General features: G+C 42.5%; 1 protein-coding gene across 1 annotated transcript; it reads right to left on the reverse strand.

The window, feature by feature from the left end:
• Window positions 1-1,708: 1,708 nt before the first annotated feature.
• On the reverse strand, window positions 1,709-26,460 carry pcp4b (Purkinje cell protein 4b). The gene is made up of 3 exons (XM_029446573.1): window positions 26,230-26,460; window positions 10,105-10,156; window positions 1,709-2,428 (listed from the first exon to the last, which is right to left on the reverse strand). The coding sequence occupies exons 1-3, from the start codon at window positions 26,236-26,238 to the stop codon at window positions 2,298-2,300; spliced, it is 192 nt and encodes a 63-aa protein (XP_029302433.1). The 5' UTR covers window positions 26,239-26,460; the 3' UTR covers window positions 1,709-2,297.
• Between the last annotated feature and the right edge of the window lie 1,452 nt (window positions 26,461-27,912).

A 27,912-nucleotide genomic window follows, 5' to 3' on the forward strand; every position in this document is an offset into this window, starting at 1 on the left:
TGGGAGCCGCACATAGGGGGGGGGGGAGAGATGGCGTGTTGCTGTGCAAGATCAGAAGAAAAATCTCCATATGTTAATATTGTGGTTTAAATTCTATTAGCACACAGGGATGAGAATAGCAGAGCCTTGGGAGCCATTATTCTCTGTGGGCCTCTGGATGACTTGGCGGTGACTTGACTCGTCATCTGAGTGGAAATAAAACAAGCAAACAAACAAGCAACTGCAGCGTTTTACTTCCATGAGACGATGACCTTCACTGGAAACATAAAGGTCACTGTGCCGTCGCTTTAGGGAGGGAAACTACGCCACAAAACCGGCTTTGTATTGATTGTTTTAGCAGGACGTGCCGTAAGCACACTGTTGTTAATGGACAGCTAGACTATATAAAAATGTAATGAATGAACTTTGTTAGACTGCTTTGGGCTGTGGAACATCTGGCAGTGGATATCAAGGAATAGAGTGAACTTGTCATGGCTGTTTAATCCTCCAGGGTTTACAAAGTTCATCTGCTGTGAGGATCAATTCCCTGGGGTGCAAAGGTCATCGCTGACCTTGTTTATAATACAGTTCAGTGACCCACTCTTGTGCAGTGAGCCTGATTGTAACAAAATCAGTGCAACTTCTTCTTAACCCTTGACAGCTTAAAATACTCTTTCTAGAAAAAGGTTGTAGTGACGACGTGTAGATGTTGTTTACCTGCTGCAGAGAGATCCTGTATAAACCTGAAACACCTCTCTGCTATTTAAAGGACCCACTGCAGTTAAACGTGTAATGCAAAGTGGAGCCCCTTTTTATTCATGTACTTTATCAATGTCTGCAAATCCATCTAGTGCTTGTTGATGCATTTTGACCTGCTGGTAATGCCAGAGGAGATGGAAAGTCCGGGATCACCAGAGTCAGACAGATGGGGACCATGATTGTCTGTAGAAATGTCATTGCAATCCATCCAATAGCTGTTGAGATATCTCAATCTGGACCAAAGTGGTGGACCGACGAGACAGATGAGATGCGCTGATAGCAAATTAACTCTGCTGTTCAAATATAGACACATTTCTCGCTATAAAATAATGACTTCCTATGTAACAGAAGATATACTATGCTTTGCTTTCACCTTCAGGCTATAGCACATACAGTATCTTTGCCAGACTAATGAGGGAGACCACATAATGTGCCTGAGCCGTTGAAATGAGCAGCGTGATGGAAGCAGTCTGTTGTTCTGTGATAAACATTAAAGGAGTCGGGCTTGTTTGTGACGGCCGCCCCGCAGCCAAAGTCTCGTCCGTCCAGTTGTTTACAGAGAGAGAAGGAAAGTCAAACGTATGGAGCAGAAGCAGAACAATGCTCCCTTCTCCCCAACTCAACACAGAAATAGCCTTTTTCAAATCATCCTGTACTTGATAGTGAAATATCAACATGTAGTCCTGAATATGCAATATGGATGTATGTTGTTGGGTGGTTGGTTTAAACAGCTCAGTGGGAATCAGTTCGCCTGGCTCTCCACGGAGAAGGTCATCAATGTGAGAAGGGAATAGATTCAGCAGAGCTCCTTCTGCAGGGACTTCTATTTGTGGTTTGTCATCACACCATCAGTCCCACTGCTATCCCTGCAGAGTGTAAATTAATGCAACATATCCTGCAGCGGCCAGCCTACATATGTAGCTTGAGGTGTTTTCGGTAAATGTGGGTATTTACACAGACTGCACACAAGTTGCACACAGAGTCTTTATTTATTGAATGTACATTGATACACACCTTGATAGTACCATGCGGGTAAGAAAAATGCCTCTGGGTGAAATATTCTGTTCAGGATGGAAAGCTTCAGGCAAACTTTCCTAAAAAACAACCTTCAATCCAACATCGAGCTTTTGCTCCATCTACTCACACAAACACAGGTGTTTTTTGGGAAATGTAGTCCTAAGCAGTACAGAAAAGGATGTTGCAGGTATAACCATTGAGGCTGGGATAAGTACAAAAACATATTCTAACACAAACACCAGCTAGACTTCATGATACATGGAACAGGACTGAAACCATATTTTCTTTCTAACTGTTTCTGTTACTTATTGATACAGCGGTCAAATAATAAATTATAGTTAATCGTAATAATAGGATAATGAAAATTCACAGACATGTCATATGATAAACAGGCTATTGCATTCTCTCCCCCGTACCCCATCACAACCCCTGGAGTTCCAACAGGTATGAATTTGTTAACATGCAAATGTCACACCATCGTCACTGTGCCGTCGCTTCCACCTGCAATCTCTACACACAGTGGCAGAGCAGCGTGGCGCTCACTAGGACTTATCATCACGCTTCTTCTTCTGGAACTTCCTGAACTGGGACTGAATGGCGACAGCCGCCTTCTCGGTCTCCGGGTTTTCCATGTCGATGTCAAAGTCCTCTGGGACGTCCGTCTTGGACGCATCTGGAAGGCAAAGCAGACGATCGTGTGACTCACAGCAGTGCACACACTTTCTTTTTACTTTGAGTACATACTGCAGCTGCTCTTACAAAGTATGTGCTGATGCATGCAGTATGCATACAGTTGGGACATACTGCATCCTAACATGGCACCTTGAACTTTGACTTGCTTCACAAAGCATTGTGGGTCAGAATAGCCAGAAAAGCATGCTGGGTGACTGCAAAATGTGACCGGATGCAAAAGGACATCCTGGTATTTTTGGCATTCTGCATTTGAGATACTGGGACATTGGGTTTTATAAATAGTATGGTAGTATGGGTAGACTGGTTTTAATCACATGGCCTCTCCCTTGGACAACAATATCCAAACATAGCTTAGCAACTACGTTAGCTTAATTGGTTAGCGACCTGCAGCTGATAAAGCATGTTGTTTTCCTCCTCGTTTCGAAAATGATTCATGAATTTTGAGATTTAAATCTGCCACCATTACCTCTGTCTGTATATGTGCTGTGCAAGAACGGAAGAGTTTGAGAATATTTCACTAATCTCTCTGCACATCAATACTGTCTCAGTAAACCACCAGCTCTTCAATCTGCGCAGTAACATCATGTGGTGATAATGTTACAGTAACTAGTGTTCCTGAACCTCATCCCTCATTATATTAGTGGAGCAGAGTTCTTATGGGCAGTTGCTTCCTGGTCAAAGGCCAAAGCATGAATTGATCTCTGATTGTTAATCCCCTCTAGAGCTCAGCCATCGCTGACCAAGAGGACACGACTGTAATCCCAGTAAAAACAACACAAGCTGGTTTCAGGAAGCATCATGGGAGGAAAGATTTTTATCTCCTGGTAAAGTTCAGCAGAATTAGAAAAGACCATTGTGTTTTACCGCTCTCCCTGGACATTTACTATGTTGTGGTTTTAAACAGGGACTGCACAATAAACAGTATATTTATAACTCTGAAGGCTTGTTTACCAAATATTAAATTGAATTATTACCTATTATTCCCGCATTGTTTCTATATTGCAAGCGAATACAAGAGGTAAGAGGTGAGTTATACTAACACATCCATGCATGTAACCAGTTACACACGAGACAAGCAACCTTAGGAGAAAAGGATCAGACGAAATGCACCAATCAGTTTTCCTGAGATTTAGTCTTCTATTGACTAAAAATGTGAAATCTGCTGGTTAATTTTTTATTCTTTGTTGTAGCACGACATGAATGTGCTGCTGCAGAGAGCACCAGAGCTGTAGGCTGTAATGAAGCTGGGATATGCAGGACTTTTAAAGGCCACGACGAGCTAACATTTACCCAAGAAGGTTTGAACGTCTGTCTGCGTCAGCTTGTGTCGCCAAGAATAATAATCAGAAAATACCTGTTTCTTTGGCCGGTGACTTTTGTGATACGGCTGTTGCAACAGGATGATTATGACGGACTTGCATTGTTTATATAATGTAGCTAATGAAAGATTATCTTAATTAGCTAAGCTGTTTACCAGTCTGCACTGACTGACGTTAATGTTTCTCTCACTGAGATGAAAACTAATCATCAGTTTGTTGTTTTAACCTTTTGATTTTCAACAGTAACTAATTGCTTCTCTACAAAGCTCTGCATGAAGGCTTTTCCATTTCTCCGCCTTGCAACACTCCTGCAAGAGGATCGATCTGCTTGATCTTGATCAGCAGAGCCTACTGTAGATAAACACACATGACAGAGAGCAAGAGAGAGAGAGGGAGATGTGGGGAGAGGAGAGGACCGAAGCAGAGAGGCGACTCGTGTATTGACTGTGCAGCTAATCCTCGGGTTCCCTTGGGGCTGAGCTTCAATACCTTTCTCTTGCTGTTCAAGGAGGAAACGCTAACTGCTGTGTCAAGCCGAGCTTTGAATCCTCCATTAATTGATATTGAATTCTCCAACGCTCTAATGCCTGCTGCTCTCGTCCCGGCAGCTTTAGCTATTGAGCTGCACCTTCCGCCATGTCAACAGCAGACATGTTCAAAACCCATGCAACACAGATGTCGAAATAAAGAGTGGAGGCACACGCAGGATGTGATCTGCCTTCATGTGAGACATTTTAGTCGGATGGTGATACAGTCAAGGGGACAAACAACTCTTGACAATATATGCGTCGTGTCATTTGCGTCATTCTCGGCCGCGCAGATTTGTGTCCCTTTGCGTATTTTACTTTAAATGTAATCATAAAACAATGTGCTTTGCGTCCGGTGTGAACGCACCATTACACATAAAAGTGATCGCAGCCGCTTCCACACAATGAGGCATACGGCGTATATATTAGCCTAAATACCGGTATCAGATCGTTACTCTGTATCGGCCGATCCCCAAAGCCCAGGTGTCGGGTGTTCCCGAGTGATCACCTCAAAGCAGCATTTCTGCCATCATTTATATCAGTAGTACACATTCAATGTAGTTCTCCTTATGTATGTGCTGTACATTGTTTTTGTAACCGTACAAAGTCCAATTTAATATTTCAGAAGAATCATTTCTCTGATAGAACCAAGTTATCGATGAAAGGCTGCGAGTCCTGACGGCAGATTTTCATCATTTTTTACAAGACAGGAGGCAGTGGCTGAATGTGACAAGGACGGATCATTCTCCTCAGTTTCAGGATTCATCTCCTCCTCGAAACACACACACACACACACACACACACACACACACACAACGGATTACCAAGCCTATTATCTCTGGCAGCACTTTCAGTGTCCCTGTCTTCACTTAATGGGAGTGTTATATCTGCTGTCAGAGTGCCAGTCTGGATCATCTTGACCGTGCTTTCAGCGGGGAGGAGAGAAATGTATTTATTGATGGTGTTGGTGTGTGGCTGCTGCTGTAATAGAAGCCTACATGATTCCAGGTTTCAGGCTCAATGGATTTACGTTCTTCAGACATGACTTTCCTGCATGATGCCAACTGGTATCTATAGTTTAAACAGATTGGTGACATCATAAGACCACCTTTGGTTGGCTGTCTCTTCCAGGACGTCTTATTGATTCCACTGCTTAAAACCAGTTGAGCCACGAGAGGGATTTGTTGAAGCGGAGGACGAGAGGCATTAAAGAAGGACTTTTAGACCTTGAGACAAGAAAGACAGATTGTGCAAAGTAAAGAGACTCTGTATTAAAGTGTTTTACACTGTATGTAGACATCTGTTAGGATTACGATGCTGTAGTGCTGCATCATGTAGTTGTCACTAAAATGTCCCTTGCTGCACATTTGCACTCCAGCGCTGCAGTTGGTAGCTTTAATAAAATTAACTTTTTGTCACATTTGCTTAAACTGTTTCTAAATCCTGACAGTGGTGCATGAGACAGATAATCTGTGAGAAAACACCATGTTCGTCTCCTCCAGTGCTCTTAATGGCATTTGTCAGATTACAGCGCGGCCGAATAAAAACAACCAATTAGAGCGCAGGAGTCTCTAACTCCGTGTCAATCCAGCGCTGATCAAATATGAACCAAGATTATGTCACTGCTTTGCCTTGTTCCTCTCAAATGTTTTCAGAAACGTATTTTAGTGCAATAATTAGCTGGAAAATGAGAAAGTGTGTGACTGAAAACAGTCGAGCCAAAACTAAATCTTGCAAATACCATTAGGATCAGTGGGAGGATGCAGAGTCTCAGGATATAGTGAAAGTTTCAGCACCACCAATTAGTCGCCAACTGCAGATTTAAGGTGCAAGTTTACAGAAGTGTCTATGTTCCTTTTTAGAGCGCCAAAGTCAGCGCCGTATGTGGCTCCATTAAAAAGAAAAAGGAGGAAAACATCAAAGGAAATAGTTTTAAGTCTCACTTTTTCTCCAAACTACAAGAAAGGAAAAGGAAAATCAAGGTTATATTTTTTATGGGTCTTTTTTTCTTTACTATTTCAGCAGTTTTGAGATATAATTATTCAATTAACTTAAAATATGCAGATGATAATCTTGATTATCAAGGAATTTCTTTGTCATTTATCAGATAAAAATAGAAAAGATGTGTTGGGTACAGCTGCTCAAAAGATAAACAAATAAATGGATTATTGTACAATTTTGTAGTTTGGTTTCATTTATTTACTGCTTATTTATTTGTTGCTGTTCATACAATATAATAAAATGTGGTTTTGTGCTGATGCATTTGTGTGTGTGTGTGTGTGTGTGTGTGTGTGTGTGTGTGTCTATAGTTGAAAGTAAGTGAAAGGAAAAATATCAGCGACCCTTCAGGCCTTAAACACCAGTGGGGCAGCAAAGCGTGGGAGAGACCACAGCAATCAATACACAAATACACATGAAGGCCTGCTTCAGTATCGATTGCCGCTGTGGGCTTAGTTTTTCACTGTGTGTCATCTTTTATTTTGCTCTGGCGAGGAAGTGTCTGAGTAACCTACTTGGATGTGGACGCACAACGTGGGATGTTCAAAGACCTGCACGCTAAATGTGCGGCTTCAGCTCTTTCTACCACTGAATGCTTGTGAAACGGCGATACAGTGTGCGTTTACTCACAATATCTGACAGAAGAAGACACGTTCAATATCGCCATAATTGAGTACAGTAAAGCTAATTAAAAAGTGTGTGGAAAATGGGTCATCTTCACTTTTGAGAGCTAATTATAAAAGGATGACTTTGATCTCTGAAAGGTGAGCCAATTTGAAATTACGCCTGTGCCTGTTTGAAACAAGGGAGGGGGGGGGGGGGGGGGTGCTGTCGCCAAGCAGTTTCCACATTGTTCTTTAACAATACTCTGCAAGCTTAACATTTACATAAAGACATGGAGCAGTTTCCATCTGCGAGCGAGCAGAGGATACTTATACACATATGATAGCGTCGCACCAAAGGATTACGGACATCTTTAATGTTCCCGTCAGTTGTTTGTACAGTGAAATGTAAAGCTGGAGTAAGCCTGTGCTGCACCAGCTGTTGCACTGACAGGGTCAGTCTGTGTTGTGCTTGGACTCATAAATAAGGTCAGTGAACATGTGGAGCATATGGCCCAAATACACACAGACATCTGGACTACAAACATGTCAACCAGAAGACTATTTAGGGGCGAAGGACGGAGCCTGTGAGGGTGTCTAAATGCCCTTACGCAGCACAAACAAACAAAGGCCAGTTCCTCATAATGACAAGAAACATTGTCCACAGGCGCGGCTTTGGACGCGAGGGGTTTGGCGCCGCTTCCCAGCATTGGACGCATGATGGGCGTGCCACTTGACTTGCAAAGAGAAGTAGTCCAGAACTGCAGATGAGAAGAAGCCAAGGTCATGTCTCGTCTCTCAAACGGCACCGAGGCGCTCCAAGAACGTATTGCACAGCGATGTCTCCGCTCTTTCTTGATAGCTGCACTTACTTTTAACACACCTCAAATAAAAGAGGCCATTCTGTATTATTTTTGACAATTTAGTTACATTCTGTACTTTTCCTCCTGTACATTTTCACACTGCAGTATTGCTTCATTTGAATAACTTGAAAAGAAAAAATAATCATCAACAACATCGTGCTGTTAGCAGGTAAACAGCCTCTGAGGTGCGTCACAGTTGTACTTGTAGCCACTCGGTTCAAAACGAGTCTCCGTGAATATGAAAACATCCCTTGTGTGTGTGTGTGTGTGTCCTTGAGCCTGTGAGAGGTTGTCTCTAGAGACTGTGTGCTGGGGGGTACGCAGAGTGGGCGAGAGTCAATAGCAGCGTTACTCCCTCCTCGCCCACTCCAAGAGCTCTGCCAATCTCTCTGCGTTGAGAGGCATGCTTCAGACATGCTGGGAAAGCAGTTTTTACAGGCATCAAATTAATTGTCAAGGTCAGACAACAAAGTGTGTGTGTGTGTGTGTGTGTGTGTGTGTGTGTGTGTGTGTGTGTGTGTGTGTGTGTGTGTGTGTGTGTGTGCTTCCCTTTTTTTATTAAGTGAATGGAAAGGTGCACCTGCCTCTGTTCTCCTGCAGCGCGGTGCTTGAGGTCTGAATCACATAAATTGGTGTCGGTCAATAACGTTGCTGAACGCTGGTGGCTCGGTTTAATAAGGCGGTTTATTTTCTCTAACAGGGTCAGTGGTTGTGTGAGTTCTTTCAATAGTAATGTGGCATTTCTTTCTAACATGCTTTCCAGGCAGGTTACTTTCTGTTTAAGACATTTACATCTCAGTTCGACTGCATGAACAGAAGATGTGTTACTCTTTGAGACGGACTGTTTGTCCTCTTATGTTTCCAGCCTGCCTGTTACTCGCACACAACAACAACAACAACAACGTCACGTCTTCAGATTGAGTGTTAAGTTTCTAAAGGTGCAGTGCATTATCCCTGGAGGATCTATAGGCTAATGGAGGAATCAATAAGTCAGGACGGCCGTTACGCAGGTTGTGCACTTGATATAATCATGATTAGCTGTATGATCTCAGCCATGCATAAACACAAAAACACCAAACTGACCTTCGAAGTTCCAGTTATGACTGGAAATAAAGATTAAATCTGATCTTTAGACAATCAAACACTTTATGCAGAAATGTTTCCTCTTTCCATAAATCAATTTATTGAATAAGCACAGAGCACACTTTTATAAAATCAAAGCCGCTGCCATCTCAAACTGTGAAGTGGTGCTGAGTCAGGGCGCCACACCAAATCACTGCCATGATTTAGAGGCGGTGAAAGCAGGGAAGATATTAGTTTTCACGTTGACGCCTTTATTTGCTTGGCTATGATAGGTTTAATGACAGAAAGCATCAACAATAAACATGATTTGTAATGCACTTGGTGCATGGAGTTGATCTTTATTTCCCCCAGGACTTAACTGACACCGGCAGTCTATCTCTGCTCAGGGAGGCAATCATCAGAGAGTTAGATTTACAGAAGCGGGTGGTCATCTCACGTTTGTCTCCTGGTGTCGGTGTTATTTCATCCTGCTGAGTCAGGACGTTAAAGCTGAGAGCAATCGATTTAGATGTGAAGTGGCGCGATATATAACGTCTGTGAAACACCAAACTATTAGCAAAGTTGATGTGCAATAAGGCATGCTAAACACTCCTGCATTGCCTTGTTCAGTGAGTCATTGAACCATCATGTACACGCTGAGAACAAATGGAACAGTTTTAAAACTTGTGCAGTCATCATGAGTCATGTGCATCATATTAAGATAGAGAAGAAGAAAACGGATGTAATGACTCATTCAAATGCTTGCTAGGAAATGTTCTCCATGTCCTGTAAACGATGACATGGCACCCTGAACTCTTCATCGTGATGAGAACTGACGTGTGTGTGTGTGTGTGTGTGTGTGTGTGTGTGTGAGCTGTCCTTCAAACCCGGTTAATGTCATTCATGTGACATGTGCCTTTTAAAGCTCGTCTTACGTACATGTACTGTAAACTGTGGCCCACTTACGCTCTCTTCCTGTCTTCTCTTCAATCATTCTCTGCCTCTCGTCCTGTCTTCTCTGACACGCTGTAAGTTTGTCCATTTGCTTCTTTTATTTAGAAAAATTTTTAACAGCTTCATTTAAGAGCTGCTACAGTTGGTCTTGAACGTAACGCTGCTGATGCGATGAAAATTAATGATTTTTAAAAATGCCGTTTTCTACTAAATAAATCCCCGAGTGTAACATCTCTCGTCTTTCGTGATGCGTTTATCGCAAAGACGATGAAACAAACGTCAGATTGTGCAGCTCTACTCGTAACACTTTTCCCCAGGATTGTTTTTTTACCTTGTGCCCCAGATGTCTTGTTGTTGCCAGCAGCTGCTCCAGATCCTTGTCTCTGCAATGCAAAAACAACAAAGCAGAACAAACAATTACTAAAATGGACATTTCTTTTCACACTATAGTTTTTTTTCCATGAAATCCACCAGCCGAGTTCCCCCACTCCTGTCATCATATCCGAATGAACCGAATACGCGCCGCTGCTCTGCGCCCTTTACTAATTAAGCCGAGTCCTCGTGATCGTTCTGACATCTACTGGGGGCGAAGCTGCCACCTACTCTGCTCGCACGCTCTCTGAAGCCTCCGCTCTGGAGTATTTCAGCCGGCGGCGTCCCCTTGCTCTGACCACATGAGCCGGGCAGAGGAGACCCTGTAGGCTGAGGACCCTGTGACAGTGAAAAGGCCTTAAGACAATATGATATGCCAGCGGTGTTGCTGTTTCCTACAGTTTGGCACTGTGACACTACAGAGGTCAGAAAGATATTAACATGCAACACAAATGACCTATTTACTGAAGAAGGTGGAAGAGATCTAAAACCAGAGTTCTCTAAGCTGTCAAATGCATCATCACGTGTTCAACAAATGTTATATATATCCAGTAGAATGGGTACTGGGTAAACTTTATCTTTGAATAAGAGCTTAAAATTCAACAAGATTAGGATTCTCCCAACAAAATAAAAGTCATTGAATAAATCCTAAAGCTAACTCCAACTTAAATCATTTTATAAACCCTTTATTTATGCAAACCTTTATGGAACAATGTACCCAGTGGCATCAATATATACTACTTATATAATATCCATACATTCTGTATAAATGAGAAGAAACTCATCTCAAACTACCCAACTGTGCGATTCAAACTGATTACACAGTGTTGGTTCCTCTTGGCCATATGGTAACAACCGCAAGATACAGAAATGTAAGACTGTTCAGAAGTGATGTTGCATAACGGTACATATCCACACTTAGCAGATATAACATCATCATTGTACTCTAACGTACTAATGCAGCAACATTTATCTGAATGTCAACTTTAATTATCCTGCAGCCATTTATTTCCCACGCCATAATGCTTCTGTATTCCAAAACCACTTTCCTCACATGGTCTGTAATGTCTGTAATGTCTGACCCCCCCTGCTCACTGGTGAAATGTGCAAACAACAACTTTAAGATGCCATCATAAGACTCTGAATGTTGTGTAGTTGGCATTAGATGTGAAGATGGAAACAGCTTTCTGTTTATAGACGAGTAGAATGAGTATCCAGAGGTAAATATGTATAATATATGTTGCAGACCGCTGACCCTGGTGTTCAGTGTTCAGCTAAAAACCTGATAGCATCAAACGATCCGGCTGCTCCTCCATATCAGCCCATTGCTAATGAATTCTGCATTAGCTCTCCCTCTTATAATTGATGTCCCTAGGCCGGTGTTTGGTCCGCCTTGGTGGCCCATTTATCTTCACAGCCGCAGCCAAAGAGCAGGATTGAGTGGAGAGAAGAAGAGCAAACTCTCTACACTCCAACACTCTGTCACTGCCACAAACACAACAAAAACATTCAGTGTGCACATAAATTAAAAACACGGTGGAGGGAACGCTCCCCGATGAAAACTCCCAGAAAGTGAGTGATTTTTTTTGTCATGCTGATGATTTCTGTCTGAAAGCACACACAATGGTGGAGGATGTTGAAGGCTCCAGAGTCCCCATACAATCAACGTGTGTCAATCTGAGCCTGGCTGTGTTTGTGCAGGAAAACAAAATCGCTCATATGAAATGACTGCAGGAATTACAGCGTCACTCTCCTTATCATCAACCTGCACAGTTTATTAGCAGCCAGACAGGCTGTCAGCTCGAGTTTTGGTTTGCACAGCTTGGGTGGGATTTGTTCTTCTGTAGTGAAGAAGGAACAGGATCAATATCCCCCCTCTGCAGTTAACACATACTTATACAAGCATTGGCATTGGGAAGATAAATGACCAGAATCAACTCTCTGCCTGCTCTTGTCTGGAGACAGAAAACACTGCAGCAGTCTTTAGTCTCTGCAGTCAAATAAGTTTCTAGAGCCTGTTAGAGACCAGGAAACTTATGCACTTATCTGCCTTCTTGCAGAGAGTTAGATTGATACCACTAATATCTTTATGCTAAATATGAAGCTACAGCCTAAAGACGGTGATCTTAGTTTAGCTTTTATAATGCAAAAGGGGAAACAGCTATTAAATATAATATATAAATTGGCATGGAGGTGTGTGCATGAATACATTGACACGTGGTCGCAGCTACAGTTTTTTGTACGCTTTGAAATAATGAGATATAACATGAATATGAATGAGCTTTCAGATATTTATTGATGTCCTCGTGTCACGCTCACACATTTGAATGCTGGGCCATTAAGTGTAAACCGTCTGTGTTGAGTTGCACCAAACCGACGTCGTGCAGCAGTTATCTGTGAGCTAGCTGCACCGACCCTGCTTGTGGGACCTTGTGTAACATTTAGTAAAATCTGTGAAAGGAAATTGCTTGTATTTCGATCAAGCAATTCTTGAACACATTAGGAAGCAAAGCACTGGGGAGTAAGCACAGTAACAAAACTGAGCAAAGAAATGGTTTCATTTAGCGTGTATCTGTCTGCCTCCTGGGAGGCTTAGCTCAGCTACTTTCACCGCAACCTCACAGCGATTCCCTCGCTCGTTCAAAGGTTTCCCATTTGGTCATGTGAGAAAGGTTTCCGTGCTTTAATAGCTGAGGAGTCGAGAAGGCATCGTGCTATGTGTCCTCTTTTCTGAGCCTCTCTGTGTGCATTATTAATCCAATGCTTTCTATGAATTTCAAACCGAGTGTGCTGTGCTTTGATGCTGGGGAGAGGCACGGTTCCTGCGAGCTCAGAGCACAAAACAACCGTGTCTTTTGGGAAGAAATGTCTAATTTGGGAGACGGTCTTTGAAGAAATGTTGACGTGCATGAAATTTGGGCATACAGCACAACAATTTATGTTTGCCTGTCAAGCCAATCAGAATGACACCTGTGCTCTCTTTTCATGTGTCAGGAAGAAAACCAGAAAGTCTTATCAAACTGCTTTACGGTGTTTCACATTGCAGTCACACAGCTGAGCTCTTCTGGCCCCCCTGCAGCTCCAAACTAATATCCAGATAAGAGCACAGTTTTGTTCTTGCCTGTAACTAATCCCAGTTCAAAGAGAAGCGCTGAGTCTCTCTATCAGCCTCTTGTAATGGCCATGAAATGAACTGGTGCCTGCGCTGGAGCTACTGCAGCTGCTCCTTCCCAACACGGACGCTAATGCGGCTCCCAAAGATAGTCTGTAGCACCAAATGAGAGAGACAGTCGGTGCACTCTGCACTACATCAATTCTCTCCACAAATAAAAGCGCCCTGAAGCTCGTCTGGTTGAGTTACTGATGTTTGCTTTTGGAGATATAATGTTAAAGTAACATTGCAGCACTGTTGCAACAAGATTAATATTGTATTACACGCAGAGACCCGCTGCAAAGGCTATATAGGCTTTTGCATTATTTAAACGTTCCCGTAGGTCTTTAAGAAGATTCAAGGTCATGAAAAACCATATGGTCCATATCTTGTACACCAATTTGTTCTGTCCGTTGGAGTCTGTTATGATACAGTCAGACCGCAACTTAGTTTGCTGTTAAATACCTACTTCTGTTCTCTTTCACCTTAAAACATATCCCTGCCTAGTTCAAACCTCAATGTGCAACGAGCTGGGAATTACAATGTGGTGAAGACGATCCTTTTCATTGCATCAACGTTGAAACAGATATGAGTGAGCGATCATACGTGGTGACATTAATGCTGGAAAATGGGGTTAATCTGCTCATTTTGTCAATTGTTAAAGCCCATAATGTTGTCATCAAAGATTACTTGTTTGCTGCAAAACCTAAAGATATTCAGTTTAATATTACAAGACAAAAATGTTCTTAATTCTTCCCTCAATGCATTTTTGCTCCTTTTTCCAGGGAATATTTGGCATTTTTGATAAAGAAATCTACTTAAATGATTAATTGATTATGAAAATAGTTGCAGAGTTCTTTCTGTGGATTGTCTAACTGCTACTTTCAACTTTGTTTTACTGCATTCAGTATAAAAATAGGCCTTTTAATGCACTATTAGGTGAAGAGCTGTCTGTATTTCAGTAGGGATTAAGCTCAAGTGGAACGCTAACGTATAGTTTGAGGACTCTGTGTTAATTTGTTCTTCTGCTGAGCACGCTTGAAATGTTTTTATGAATCCGATGATTGTAAAGTTTTATCTATCCACAGTCGTAAACACTGTAATCAACACAATTATAGTTTTGGTTTGAATTACAAAGCGTTGGATCTCTCCTGTGAGATCAACACAGTCGAGCTGACTTCACGAGAATCACGATGTTGCACTGGAGAACGATTCACGCCACAACTTGGCTTGAACACAAGAAGTGACGTGAGGTCATTGTGTTGATAGGCGAGAGCTCAGCTCCGTGCAGAGGTGATGAGAAACTATAAAAACAACACAAGCGAGGGCAGCGGAGGAGGGAGGAACCATTACAGCTGAGCAGCTCTGGTGCCGAGCCAAATGTAAACTGCTGGAACAGCAGCTCGATGAGTGAGATCACCAAGGGGGGGCTATCCTCGCTCTGCAGATAAACGCGCACTGGCGAACAAATCCGCACACCTGTGGTTACATCTGGACTCACACAAGTGCACACAGACGTGCTGTGAGACGGACAAGATGAGAAACCAAACAAGCGGGGAAAAGTGTCGTTGACAGCGGAGATGGAGAACGGAGAGATACATGTTGTGCCTCTCGATAATTATTAACACACTCGGAGACACACAAGGTCAACCAGCAGTGGTTTGATGTGCGTGCTGCCGGCTAACTCGATAGTGGCGGCATCAGAATTCGAGCCTCCAGGCTTTCAATTAGGATACTTCAAGGAGAAAATAAACACACACACACACACACACACTCACAAACATAGGGTGAGAGGAACAGAAGATTCAGTGAGTGTAGAGAAATGTAAATATGTTTAATCTCTGATTGGGCACATTGGGGAGAGAATCCTTTAAAAACATCGTCCTCCTTTTCATTCGGCTGAGAGCCTTTCTCTTCCTCACTGCGAGCCAAACTTGGTTATCTGCCCTGCAGAATAGGATGCTGGAGGCAAGAGTTGTGTGTGTGTGAGTGTGTGTGTGTGTGTGTGTGTGTGTGTGTGTGTGTGTGTGTGTGTGTGTGTGTGTGTGTGTGTGTGTGTGTGGCAAACATGAGTGAAAATGACATTTATTAAATCCCCAGTTTTCAGGCAATTTCTAATTCCAATAGATGTCAAGACTAATGTGCATTCAAGCCCATAAATCAAGACCTGGAGCTTTATACTGCTCTTCCAGTTTAAAAATCACACATATATTTGTGTATTATGTATATTTTATAATTATTTACTTGTGCATTGTGTTTATTCCTCGAATGAGAAACCTACTTGGCAACGAAACAGTTTCTGATGCTGGTCTGTTGATCTAACGAACAAGCTGCCCCTGTTCTCTCTTATGCTAAGCTAACTGGCTACAGGCAAAAACAAGTGTAAATAGTAAAGTCGTATAAATTGATCGTGTGAGATCCTCACAATCAACGTCACTGTATAGATTAAACGTCCTGGGTTCACTGGTGCATAGAAACACATCAGCATTTGATTTAACTCACTGAGGAATAAGGCAAAGACGCCTCGACTCCATAAAGTGTTGGTGTCAGCTCAGTAAAACACAGTTTCCCTTTTGATCCTCTAACCGCGCTCTCCTCCTGCCTCTTCAGAAGTGTGTGTGTGTGTTCTTTACTACAAGTGTGTGTGCGGCTGCGTGCTACAGACCACTCATCTGTATGAGCTCCATTGGCAGTTACATAAACCATACTGTCATAAAGGCTACAGGGCATACTGAAACACTGCCAAATCAGTGCTGGGTCAATAACTTCCTGCTGCCGATGTTTTGGATTTTCTTTCCACTTCACATTTGGGTATAAACGAAGAGGAAGTGGGTGGGTTCTTACTGTTGCGGTGCAGCACTGAGGTCAGTAATTACCATGAAACATAATTACTGACTTTCCCTGGGACACTTTTCCTCTGACCACAGGAAGTGGAACATAAAGAAAGATATTTGAAAGGCAAATAAAAGCATGAAATGTATCTAAACTCCAGAAATCCACCTCTGCGGTGAAGAAGTAGCACGCAATTTAAAGACACTATGTCGTTTTCATTAAATCATTAAACACTTATTATGCTAAAACGCTCTCACGCCTTTCCCACAGTCTATTCAGGGATTACACCTACTGTGGGTTTACAGAAAGAACGGCGTTGTTCAACACGCGGGCTACTGTTCGTGCGGAGCGTAGGTGTGAGAGTGACACGGAGATAAAAGTGGGTTCTTTTACTATCTAGAAGTGCGGAGATATTTTTGAGCCTTGAGGGGAAGCGGGGAAGCAGCTGATTGGCTTGTCATAAACATCAGCTGTGTGACTGTGACTGGCGACGCTGGGACCTTGGCACAGTCTTGCCAGGAGAACCACAAGGCACAGAGACTCAGCTGGACACTTCCTGTGTGGCAGCCAGGACTCCTGAGGCGACACTCTGCTGAGGCGAACAGTTGTCAAGGCCCTGGCGTTGAAGAAGACGCGAACGCTTCTTTGTTTTCATATTAACTGTGTTGCATCCAGTCCACTGTTTCTGTTCCTGCAGCCACCTCCACACAATGCACACGCCTGTCAGTGTGTGAGACGCGCATTCGCTAGTTTTGCTTTGTATTCCTCTTGAGGTTCAGGCTGTGGAGGGCTTTTGGTAAAAAAAAAAAAAATCATGAGTCTAAGCGAAAAGCAGGCCAGCTGTCATGCAACCAAGGAGCCGTCCCCAGAAAAGCTGTGATCAAACCGCTCGCGCTGACTCACAAACTTCTCTCTCTTTTTTTTTTAATCTAACATTTTATTTGGGGGGATTTTTGCAATGCAGCAGTAAAACTCTCTGCTCGCATAATGCGGTCGACGCCAAGCCAAGAAGTACTAATGCCTTCATGCCCCAGAAAAGCCTGAAAAAATACAAATGACCCCCAGAATAAAAAATTATTTGTTTTCATCTTAATACAGCTGGTGCTGTGGTAAACAATACTTTGATTCAGACATTTCCACTGAGAAAAGCAGCGGGAGGAGGGGGAAGGAACACATTACAGCTCCTCTTCAAATTATTTCTTCAAACCCCCGTCTCTTACACGACTTAATGAGCCTTGAAATTGGCGAGATTACATTTTTCTGCGTTTCTTTCATTAGTGTGGGTGTCGGCAATCTCTGGGGATTGGTTTCCTCACGTTGGGACTGTATAGCGCCGCCACAGAGCGCGTTGCAGTGATGAAAGGATCAACAGACTAACCAGCAGGCTGGTATATAGACGAGGGAGTTCCCTGTGATTGTTTCAATCAGCCAGCTGATTTACAGAAACTGTGCAGCGGGTTAAAGCACTTCTCTCTGCAACACAGTTCATCATGTGGTGAGAGCGAGAATCTGTTTTTCAATTAAGTCACAATAAAACAATCTGCCAATGAGGTGCGAGAGAAACATTTGTTTTCACAGCAAGCTCCCTTTGTTCCACAACGAACAGAAAGGAGGGGAACAGACGTCGAGGTTTCAGCTGAATTAAAGGAATAGTTCCACATTTTGGGAAATATGCGTATTCCCTTTCTTGCTGAGAATAAGATGAGAGGCAGCCGGTTAGCAGCTGTTAGCTTAGCACCTCTATAACATCTTGGATGATTTCTTATAGTTATAAGTGAAACTGCCTCTTTCACCTCCTAGTAGCTACTACAACTAAATTGTAGCTTAGCTGGGCCATGCATTGATTGAGTCCAGTAAGGCGCGTCACATCGTGGCATCCTGGATTTGAATGTAGCTCTGCCCAGCCCTTGATGCATGCCTTCACTGTCTCTCACCTCCGTGCTGCTTCAAAGGACTCAAAGTGTTGCTTCTTCTTACTCATGAAAAATGAAATTGTAATCTGGAAAGCAGAAGTTGTGTCCGGCTTCCGGTAGCTTCGTGGCTTAACTGAGTTGCGTGGGACATTGAAGCGTCTCGCTATTCGTAGCAGATGAGAATGAGAAAATCAATATTGTGGATCCCGAAAGCTTCTTAGTTTGTTAATCTGTAATAGTTGATTCATAAGCATGGCTGGCATAATGCGATGATTGATGTTTTGGCTTCGGCTACTTCATCTGGGCTCAGCAACACTGACCATTTTGGGCTCTGGAGCTAAGATCAGAGGGACAAGCTTGTTTAGAGGAAGGCCAGCCTGTTGGCCTCGTTGCTCCGTTGCAGCGCTAAGCGGCCATCAGCTGCGAAGGAGGTCCACGTGATCCAGAGAGCGCTCACTATACGTAACCAGGCGACCCAGATAGCGCTCCAGTCTGATTTGTGGGCCAAGCAGCAGGAGAGTAAAAGAGCAAGGTGTTCAAATTAAGACCCTAATTATGAGGAATGATGAATCTGGCGCTGCATGTGCTGTCCCACCAGAGGCCGTCGAGTAGAAACATCTCATTGAACAACTTCCCAGAGAAGACACAGAGCCAGGTAGTTGATTTAATGTGAGGAACTCATAGTTTGGATCCGTTCTCCATGCCCAGTGGGTTCCTAAATACCGCACAGTTTGAAGTGCATAGCTTAGTAATTTCAATCAAAGTAGTGGTGGAGGAAAATGAAGGGTGAGGAATTGGGAAATAATTTAATAATGCCGTTTCTGTGGTTATTTTAAGACTTGGCAGCTTGCAGAGTCCAAGACTTCCCTGCCACACTCAATGGCCATAAAGAATTTAGAAAAGCAGAAGTAGGCCAGAGACAATTCGAGCAGAAAGAACATAAGGCCAAACCGCCTCTTCCTCTTTCTGTTCTGAAAGCGTCGGGCAGAGACAAATGAGTTGCTTGTCTTCCAGTGAGAGGAGAAACTCAACTCACCAGTCCTCCACCTCTTCATTTAAGATCTAAATAAAGCGAGCTCATCAAACCATCCAAAGCAATTTGCCTTTAAGCGCCTTCTCTCGTGTTTGAACGCAGCTCTGAGGCGAAACAATTCCTCAAAAGCTGCGGTTAATTTCTCGTGACATCTGCAGAGGGCATGTGTTGGCTTCTGGCGTGTACCTGCTGAGACGAGAGGAGTTTGTGACAGAGGAAAGAGAGTTTGGCTGATTGCATCGGATACTTAGAGCGATAACATGTTTAAAATGAGCTCAACATCTGTCCAAAAAGTCAACGTTTGTGTCTTTTTATATGTTGGCAATGAATATCCAGGGGTACGAACTGTAGCATATGGACCTACTGGACGCTCAGTCCTGAATTAAGTGTTGAGATGCAATGACAGACGTTTGCTGTCAGCTCGTGGCCGCTTATCAACTAAATGTTTCACCTCAGTGCCAGTTGCTACAAATCTGTGTCCACGTTGCCAGTTTGTCTCATCTTTGTCCGTTGCTCGAACATCCAAAGAGACACAATGTTACATTTGAGCAGCAGGTTTTCTTTTCCCCATGAGCTGCTTCAGAAATGAGCTCAGCAGTTCGGCTCCATTTAGTCCATAATGGGAAGAGAACAGAGAAACCATCAATAAAACTACAGATTTCCACCCCAGCCGATCCAACACAACGCTGCACAACGCTGATGCAACTGGCAGGGAAACAGACTAAAATCCATTCTGAATATGAGTTCAGATACTTAGTTTAAAACATAGATTAGTAGTACAAATGTGTGCACACAGTCTACTTCAAATGGAGACATAATAGTACAAAATCAGCTTCTTCCCGTTGCAGCTTCTTCGCCGCAGCTCGTGATATTTACTGACTGAGTAAAGACACGGGACATCAAGCACCAGAGTCTGCCAGGAGGAACGCTCATAATGTTCTGTGGAGCCAAACAACTTGCTGATTCGCCGCCGCCGAAGAGCAAAGTCAACAGAAGCTGCAAAAGAGAATATGGAGAATATCGAAACCTGCCATTTAACATTACCAAGGGTACCGTACACCAGACGGTATGTAAGAGGCGAAGACGTAAAACCTTGCTCCCCAATTACCAGTTAACATTTTGCAAAGCAAATTAACAAAATGAACTCGGTTGAATTTAGAGCCTGAGGGAGGGGATGGGGAGGGCAAACGTACTTACTCCTTTTTTATAATTGAGGTTTCATTGCTCAAAAGCAAGCGATGACTGAGGGAATAAACCCGGTTACACGTCTTTCCATTCGTCCAGATATCTAAACCGGTGGCCCTGCAGCCACCAAGCTGTTCCTGTAACCTCCTTACTTTATTAGATTGGCCCGCAGTCCCCGAAGAGTTTACAGCCTCAAATCTGCAGAGTGTGATGCTGTAATGATTTTGTGGGAGGTAAATGTGCAGCATGCAGCAGTAATGTCGCTCTGCTAATTCTGCCCTTCCCCACCCGTAAGGTGAATGAGTGAAACGTACACATCGGTGCAATGTTGCTGACTTTGCTGAAATGTGTGAATTGCATGTCTGTGATGCAAAGCAAAAAATGTGAGAAGATGTGTTTTGTTTTACACTTAAATGACGCCTATTATCGCACATTAACACATTTTACAGTCGTCAAACTGTCCTCTCACGTCCCGATCTGTTGTGTTACAATGTGGAAGCTGATAAAATGTTAATGTTCAACAACAATACGATGTTTGATCATTTTTCATTCACGTGAAAAGCACGTAGTTTAATGCGACAGCAACTCATCCATCGGCCGCAGGAGGAGAGGAGCTCGGTAAACACCTTCCAAAGCACTTCACTAAAGCAACAGGTTTGATAAAGATGTCAATTTATTTTATTGATTCACTTCGCAATCTGTGAGCCCGTCAGCCGGGTGAATTTATGTCTGCATGATAATCAGACAACATGCAGTACAAACTGTTTTCATCCGAGTCACTTAACCACCCAGTGTGTAATATCTTCACTGTGCGTTAGACATCCCGGTGATTTACGATGCTGCGGTTGAGTAAATTGCCATTCATGTCTTTGCTGTTGATAAAGATTGCTTGTTGATTTAGTGTTTGTTGATTAGACTCACGAGGGAAACCTGATATTAATCAACATGAAGATGATAAATGTGCTCATAGTAATGGAAATAAAATACATATTTTAACCGTTTTAAATGTATAAATGTATAAAAAATGCCTGCTTTGTTAGCATGCTAACATTTAGCTAATTAGCACTGAACACAAAGATGGGAATGTCATATGTATTGGCCACATTAATGGTTTTAACAAATGAGGGGGACATGAATGTGTGTACCGAATTTCCCAGCAATGTAATTTCAACCTCATAGTGGCGCTAAAGTAAAAGTCAGGGGATCATCAAAGTTTCAAAGACTCATCCCCTGAGCACCATGAGTGTCTGTGCACAGCGGCACGACGGTCCATCCAATAGCTGTTGAGATATTTGACGGTGGACCGTCCATGAAGCCACTCAAGTCGCACTGAGCAGATGTAACCGTCCATCACATCAAAAGTACTTTTAGCGAGCGAACATTTGTCGGAGCCTTCATGGCTGGTGCAGGAAGTCCATTACAACAGGCCGTGACAGACTGACAGGAATAAATCACAACGGGGTGAGTATTTATTTCTGCAAGTTCATTTACAAAGCCAAGCCAATTTAACCCTGTGTACCATTAGGATGAAAAACAATCTCTCCAAGTGAGCTCCATCTGCCTGTTGGACAGCTTACAAGAATCTGTCCGACAACATTGGAGGCCGTGACACAGCAGATCTACACAATCCACAAAAGTCCCCTAATCCGGCAGTACATGCTCTAAAGCGGCTTAATAGTTGAACCAGGCATAAATGCTGATTTCTACCGTCGGACGCAGCGTGAATATCAAGGATTGAGCACCTCCCGTGACTCGTGGTTAAACGTGCTGATGTCAGTTTCACTGGGATGTTTAAATGTTTAAAGTGTCCAAAAGAGATTGAAGTATACCCTCACATCCCTGACATCCACTCTTATCCCCTCTTCACTGTCTATAAGTTACTTTAACATCTTTGGGACTATATCTCTTTATTCTTTTCATAACCTTTTACACATTTATTGGACAGTTTTGTACATTTCTGCATAAATTCGACCGTCTAAAACCTGCACAGTAAATATACAGTAGTGTACATATCTTTATTGTAAGTTTCTTCTTTTCTATATTTGTTTCTTGGTTTTATTCCCTGTACGTGAAAACTGATTCTGATTCTTCCCAGAGAGAATAACCTCAAATGAAAATGCATGCCATTACTCCCACTGCTTCTTTTTTTTTAAAACCTTGATGCATCAAACCGCAGTGGGAAATAGATCCAGTTCTGTCTGGAGGCGTGAAGATGGTGGATTTACTACATCTGATGAAGTTCCTTCCCAAAGCTCAGAGATGAGTAGTAATAATAATCCAATCTGAGGACTGGGAGGCTGATGATGTGTGAAGAAGGAGGCAACTAGAGGAGTCATTTGTTCAAAGTGTTTTGTGAGGAGACAATACATTTGGTCAAGAACAACAAAGGAACATACTTTCCAGCCGTCAGTGCAACGGGCTCGCTTTGCTAAGTAAGCAACGGTCTTACAAAGTTATTAAGAGTTGCCTGATTTGTGCTGATTATTAGTGCGATGACCTCATTGTTGCATCCCCAGTCGGGGTTATTCCAGTGTAAGTACTTGGAGAAATTTCAATCTCTACTTAAAGTGGATTAACAGCTTTTTCTGTCAAATTTCCTGTCGGCTGTTGAATTTCAAAGTAAAGCAGTAATTCACAGAAACTTGGAAACTGCGTTTGATTTCTAACTGCAGTCCTCTTTTGTTTTATTATCATTAAAAAGTCTCCAAATGAAGTTCTTCTTGTGATGATCTGGCAGCCAATCAAGGCGAAGTTTATGCTAATTATTCAATCAAGCTAATTAGCATTTGAAAAAATGCACATATACAACTTTCCTTATACTTGCTTATACTACTACACACACACACACACACACACACATCTGTGTCGGTACATTAAGGTACAGCAACAACGCTCCTTTGAGGTTAATTAGCACAGAGCAGAATATGGATGGGAGGTGTAAGATCAATAACATCTAAGAATATCTTAATTTAGACGTGTTTATTCTGTCCGCTAGTATTTTGGTAGTTTTAGTCAATAAAAAATAAGAAATAAAACTGCTGAGTTAACTGCTGAACTGCTTCTTCACGCAGTCACCAACACCGGCGTCGCTGATGTACCAGTGACAGAAAAACTCATTCTTACACTAAGCTGCATAAAGTACAGATTGGCTGCTGTCGTATGAGCTTGGAAGACAGATTAGTTATGACTCAGTGACTGCAGGAAAATAACAACCCAGTGCAATTTCGGAGTCCGAAAATACCTGCGAGTCAACCTGAGTTCAAGCATCCTTGGAAAATGTTCCCTGAAATGTGCAGAAACTCTTCACAGTGGATTTATCGGTGCAAAGTAAACATTAGAAACACACTGAGGACGTCTGCTTGCTAACTGGAAGATGTGATGCTGCATTCACAGCAAGAGAAGCACAGGTGTAATCAATATCATGCATTATGGCTGCATTCCATCCAGGTGCTCAGGCTGCGTTCATGTCATATCGTTTACATGAGAATAAACTGCAGGGTTTTCCATAGCATTATGAGACTTGGTCATTGTGCAGACGTTGGGCTTTAAGTCTCACCTTCCAATTCCAATGTGTGAATATTTTTAAGAAGTTCATTGCTCTTTGAAAGGGTGTGCATGCATTATTATTATATTATTATTATTCATCAGTGGCATAAAATGGTCTTTAAATGACACAAATATTGTTTATTGCAGTTATTTCTGAGTCAGCCATTTTCCACCATCTGGAGCACCTGACAGTCAGTCTCTCGTGTCGGCTTGTTCGTTCCTCCTTGACATGAACACACTGACAGAAGTCAGAAGCTTCGGGGACTTCAATTGTTCCAAAATCGAGGATGTAGAGGTAAATCTGTGTCAAAGTATTACCTTGGGGTATTGTACTTGTTCTGAGCATGTTTGTGTAGAAAAGGGGGAGAAAGAGGAAAGTGGGGAGAACAAGGGAGCGTGGTGGTGATGGAGGCAGCGCTGCAGTGCTGACCACTGCGAGACTCATCCATCCAGAACATGCTGAGCTGCTCTGCTTCGGTCTCTGGCTTCAAGTCAAGTTCGGGGACCGCATACGTTCATGACTTTGATTGAGAACAGCTCCACTCTCCACAGCACTTCACAAAACTTAAACTAAGCAGAAAAGCACCCACCCCTCCGCCGCCGCCTCCTCCCATTCGGTCCATGTTCTCCTTAAAAGTACACCTCTTTTAATCAACGGGAGATGCCAGCCTCTCTTTACTTGGCACATTAGTACCAAACAAAAGGCTCAGGTGATTCCGCTGCCAGCGAGGGATTCAATTATTTAAAAGCTGTTATAGCTCCTGTTGTGTGTGCACCCTGAATTCATGTTTTATCGAGGCGGCTGATGAATGACTTGTTCTAAACGGCACACAGGGAACAGCAGACTGCATACCCACTAGACTGCAGGATTTAACTCCATATTTAACCCGGGTACCTCCTGAGTTTGAAGTCTGAGGAAGGTTCACTGCCGCTGTTACTCTGTGGAGCCAAATGACTCTGAACATGTCAGACTTGCATGCACAACTTCTCCTTTGTGCATACATTTACGACTGTGTTGTCCCAACTTCAACACACACCCAGAGTTACACAAACACAAATGTGCATGTAAATGTTTATACATATAGAGAAGAAAATATAAACCCACCTATATGTGCGCAAACAAGGACACTCCCACAACTGCACCTGCATTTAACACCTTTGATAAAGTGTCAGAGCTGAAGTGTCCCAACATTGAGCCGCACAATTTAGCTGATTTTTTATCAAAAATACATAAATTTGCTGCAAGTACCGTTTGGTATAATCACATTACTGTAACATTAACCATTGAAGTTGGATGTGAACTGAATTGTAATTCACAAAATGTATTTACTGACTGAACTGTAATGTGACTTTTTTTGTGTTTGCTGAACGTCTTTGATGTTCCTCGATCTGCTGACGGGACCAAATGTTTCAGACTGTGACAGCTAGGTGTCACTTGGGTGCAGATATGTCTTATGACAGTGTCACTCAACTGATAAGCAAACAAAAAGAAACGTCAGTCTGTCCAGAAAAGATCATCAGCTCTTCATAAGGTGTTATTTGGGTCCTCATGTCAGTGCTGCACCACTATCGTGACATTTAGCTGAATATACCCTCGACTGACATCTCATGACCTGCGTGGTATTTCCCAAATTAGTCCCCAACTACACAAAAAAACTAAAATACTAGTTAGCATTAGCAGAATCCTCTGAGGCATTGGACTTTAGAGTTTGTGCAGAATAAAAAGCAACCATTAAAAAGAGCTATTAATATCCTCCTCTCTCCAATTTTAAATGCATGGAGCAGGAACATCTATGGAACCAGTCAGAGCTGTGGGAAAACCGAAGAGCAGTTTTCCATTGCAAGCTGTAACCCCCCTGTGGTCTGAGATCTCTAATGAACCAGGACTGCTTGGTTATTTATACTGAGAGATAATATACAGTGTAGTTGGTGTGAAAACCACAATGTACCATCAGCCACAAACTGCATCCTTACGATAAATGATACTTTAAATGACAGTTTTCTGAGTAACAAAGTGAAAACTGTCACAATAGGATTCCAAATTGCACATTTTCGCCACTTAGTTGTTATCAAACTCAGTATGCTCAGTATGAAATCAAGACTGAACGTGAAGTAGGTCTGAACAATTGTAGTGAAAAATAAATACCGTCATCTATCGTAAATCCACTATAGTGTCGCTCCACCGCACATAGATGCGCCTGGTGTTGCTACACGTTGACAGCTGTGCAGTATGTGACTCTAATGAATTATACCAACATTAAATGTCGGATCAGAAATCTCATCAGAAATCCGTCGACAACAGCAGCTCGTCTGGCTGTTAAATATCTCAATAATGATGTTTCGACCCGCGCATTAGCGCGCGCATCGTGCGTAATTGGGTTAATCCCGACGTTTCTTTGTTTTAAAAACATAAATTAGTCCTACCTCGCTCATGATGGCCGGTAATGTGCAGGTTTCGCGGCTGCTTCCAGTACGTGAGTAGAAGAGAGAAGTTTCAGCAACAGTGGTGTTTAAAAGAGTGGCTCGCCGTGGACAGAGAAGCTTTATAAAGTGTTAAGCCCAACTCCTCCGTGTCATCACGTCACCAATAAACCAATAGGAGTGCCGTGGGCAAATGTGTCTCCCAAGTCACCACCCAACTCCTTCAAATATTCATATGCTGTGTAAGCCCTTTTCATCAGAATCAGCCAAACGGAGCTTCTCTCTCCTGTTGATGAACATAAATGTGAGCGTTGGGAGGCATTTCATGCACCAGTCATCATCAGAATAAATGATTCTTTCACTAAATGTACCATTGTGAGTCCCACCTGAGTGTGTGTGCACTAGTGCGTGGGTGTGAGCTTCATAACAAAAGCTCTAAAGTAAAATGATATTCTGCCTTTCTATCTTCCTTTTCAAAAACGCGTGTTTACAATCTGCCCGTGGTGCTTTACTGTAACATAATGTGCTTCTTTGCATCCACTATAATGTTCATATAATGTCTCTACATTACATTTTATAGTTCATTTATTTTATGAAATGTGTTGTGATGTTGGCCGGGTCCTCCTCTCACATTTATTGGCGGATTCATTGCATCTAGTAAATGTTTACCGTGGTTTAATAAGCTAATAGATTTTCTCTGGTGAGTTCCAAAACAAGAGCATGTTTTATTTATTACATCAGAGAGGCCAAGCGTTGCGTTTTAACTTTATTGAATTACTTAGTTGAAAGAAATAGTGCTGGAGATTTTTCAGAAAGCAGAGTGCCTGTTTCCAGCAGGCGTGTATCATCAGGTTGCATCCAGCTCTGTTGCCTCCTTTTCATCCCCTACAACAGCAATTAAAGATGGACTTCGCTAAAGGCCTGTCACACACATCCGTATGGCAGAAGCGTGTGCTGGTGTATATGAAAATCTGTCAGAGTCCAAATACGTCCAACTTTTCATCGGAAAAGTGAACGTATACAGATACGCATGTCTAACCTATTGATATTGTATCACTTACTAATACAAAATGTATCAGACGAATACCCAACGAATGCATAACGTGTACAAAAATATGGCGTATACAAAATATCGGCAACACGCTGGTGTACGTAGATATAAGGTAAGGTATAAGTATTATTCGTTAAGAGCTCACTGTGTTACGCTGGGGTGCGTTGTTGAACACTGATGTTTTGAGCATGTTCAAAATTACCGGATGTACCCGACGTGTGCTTCATAAGATATGCAGACGTTACGTTACGTTAGACATACGTGAATACGGAATACGTACGTGGATATTTACCTACGTAAATATAGTACGTGAATATTTACCTACGTAAATATAGTACGTGAATACTTACCTACGTGAATATAGTACGTGAATAATTACCTACGTAAATATAGTACGTGAATAATTACCTACGTAAATATAGTACGTAAATACTTACCTACGTAAATATAGTACGTGAATACTTACCTACGTAAATATAGTACGTGAATAATTACCTACGTAAATATAGTACGTAAATACTTACCTACGTAAATATAGTATGTGAATAATTACCTACGTCAATACAGTACGTGAATACTTTCCTACGTAAATATAGTACGTGAATACTTACCTACGTAAATATAGTACGTGAATA

The sequence above is a fragment of the Cottoperca gobio genome, chromosome 13 (assembly GCF_900634415.1).
Source record: "Cottoperca gobio chromosome 13, fCotGob3.1, whole genome shotgun sequence".
In the NCBI taxonomy this organism is placed as follows: domain Eukaryota; kingdom Metazoa; phylum Chordata; class Actinopteri; order Perciformes; family Bovichtidae; genus Cottoperca; species Cottoperca gobio.

Excerpts from the sequence above, each read along its gene's own strand:
- pcp4b (XM_029446573.1), bottom strand. Across the intron at positions 2,429-10,104 it reads CAAGACATCTGGGGCACAAG|ATGCGTCCAAGACGGACGTC; the intron begins GTAAAAAAACAA and ends TTTGCCTTCCAG.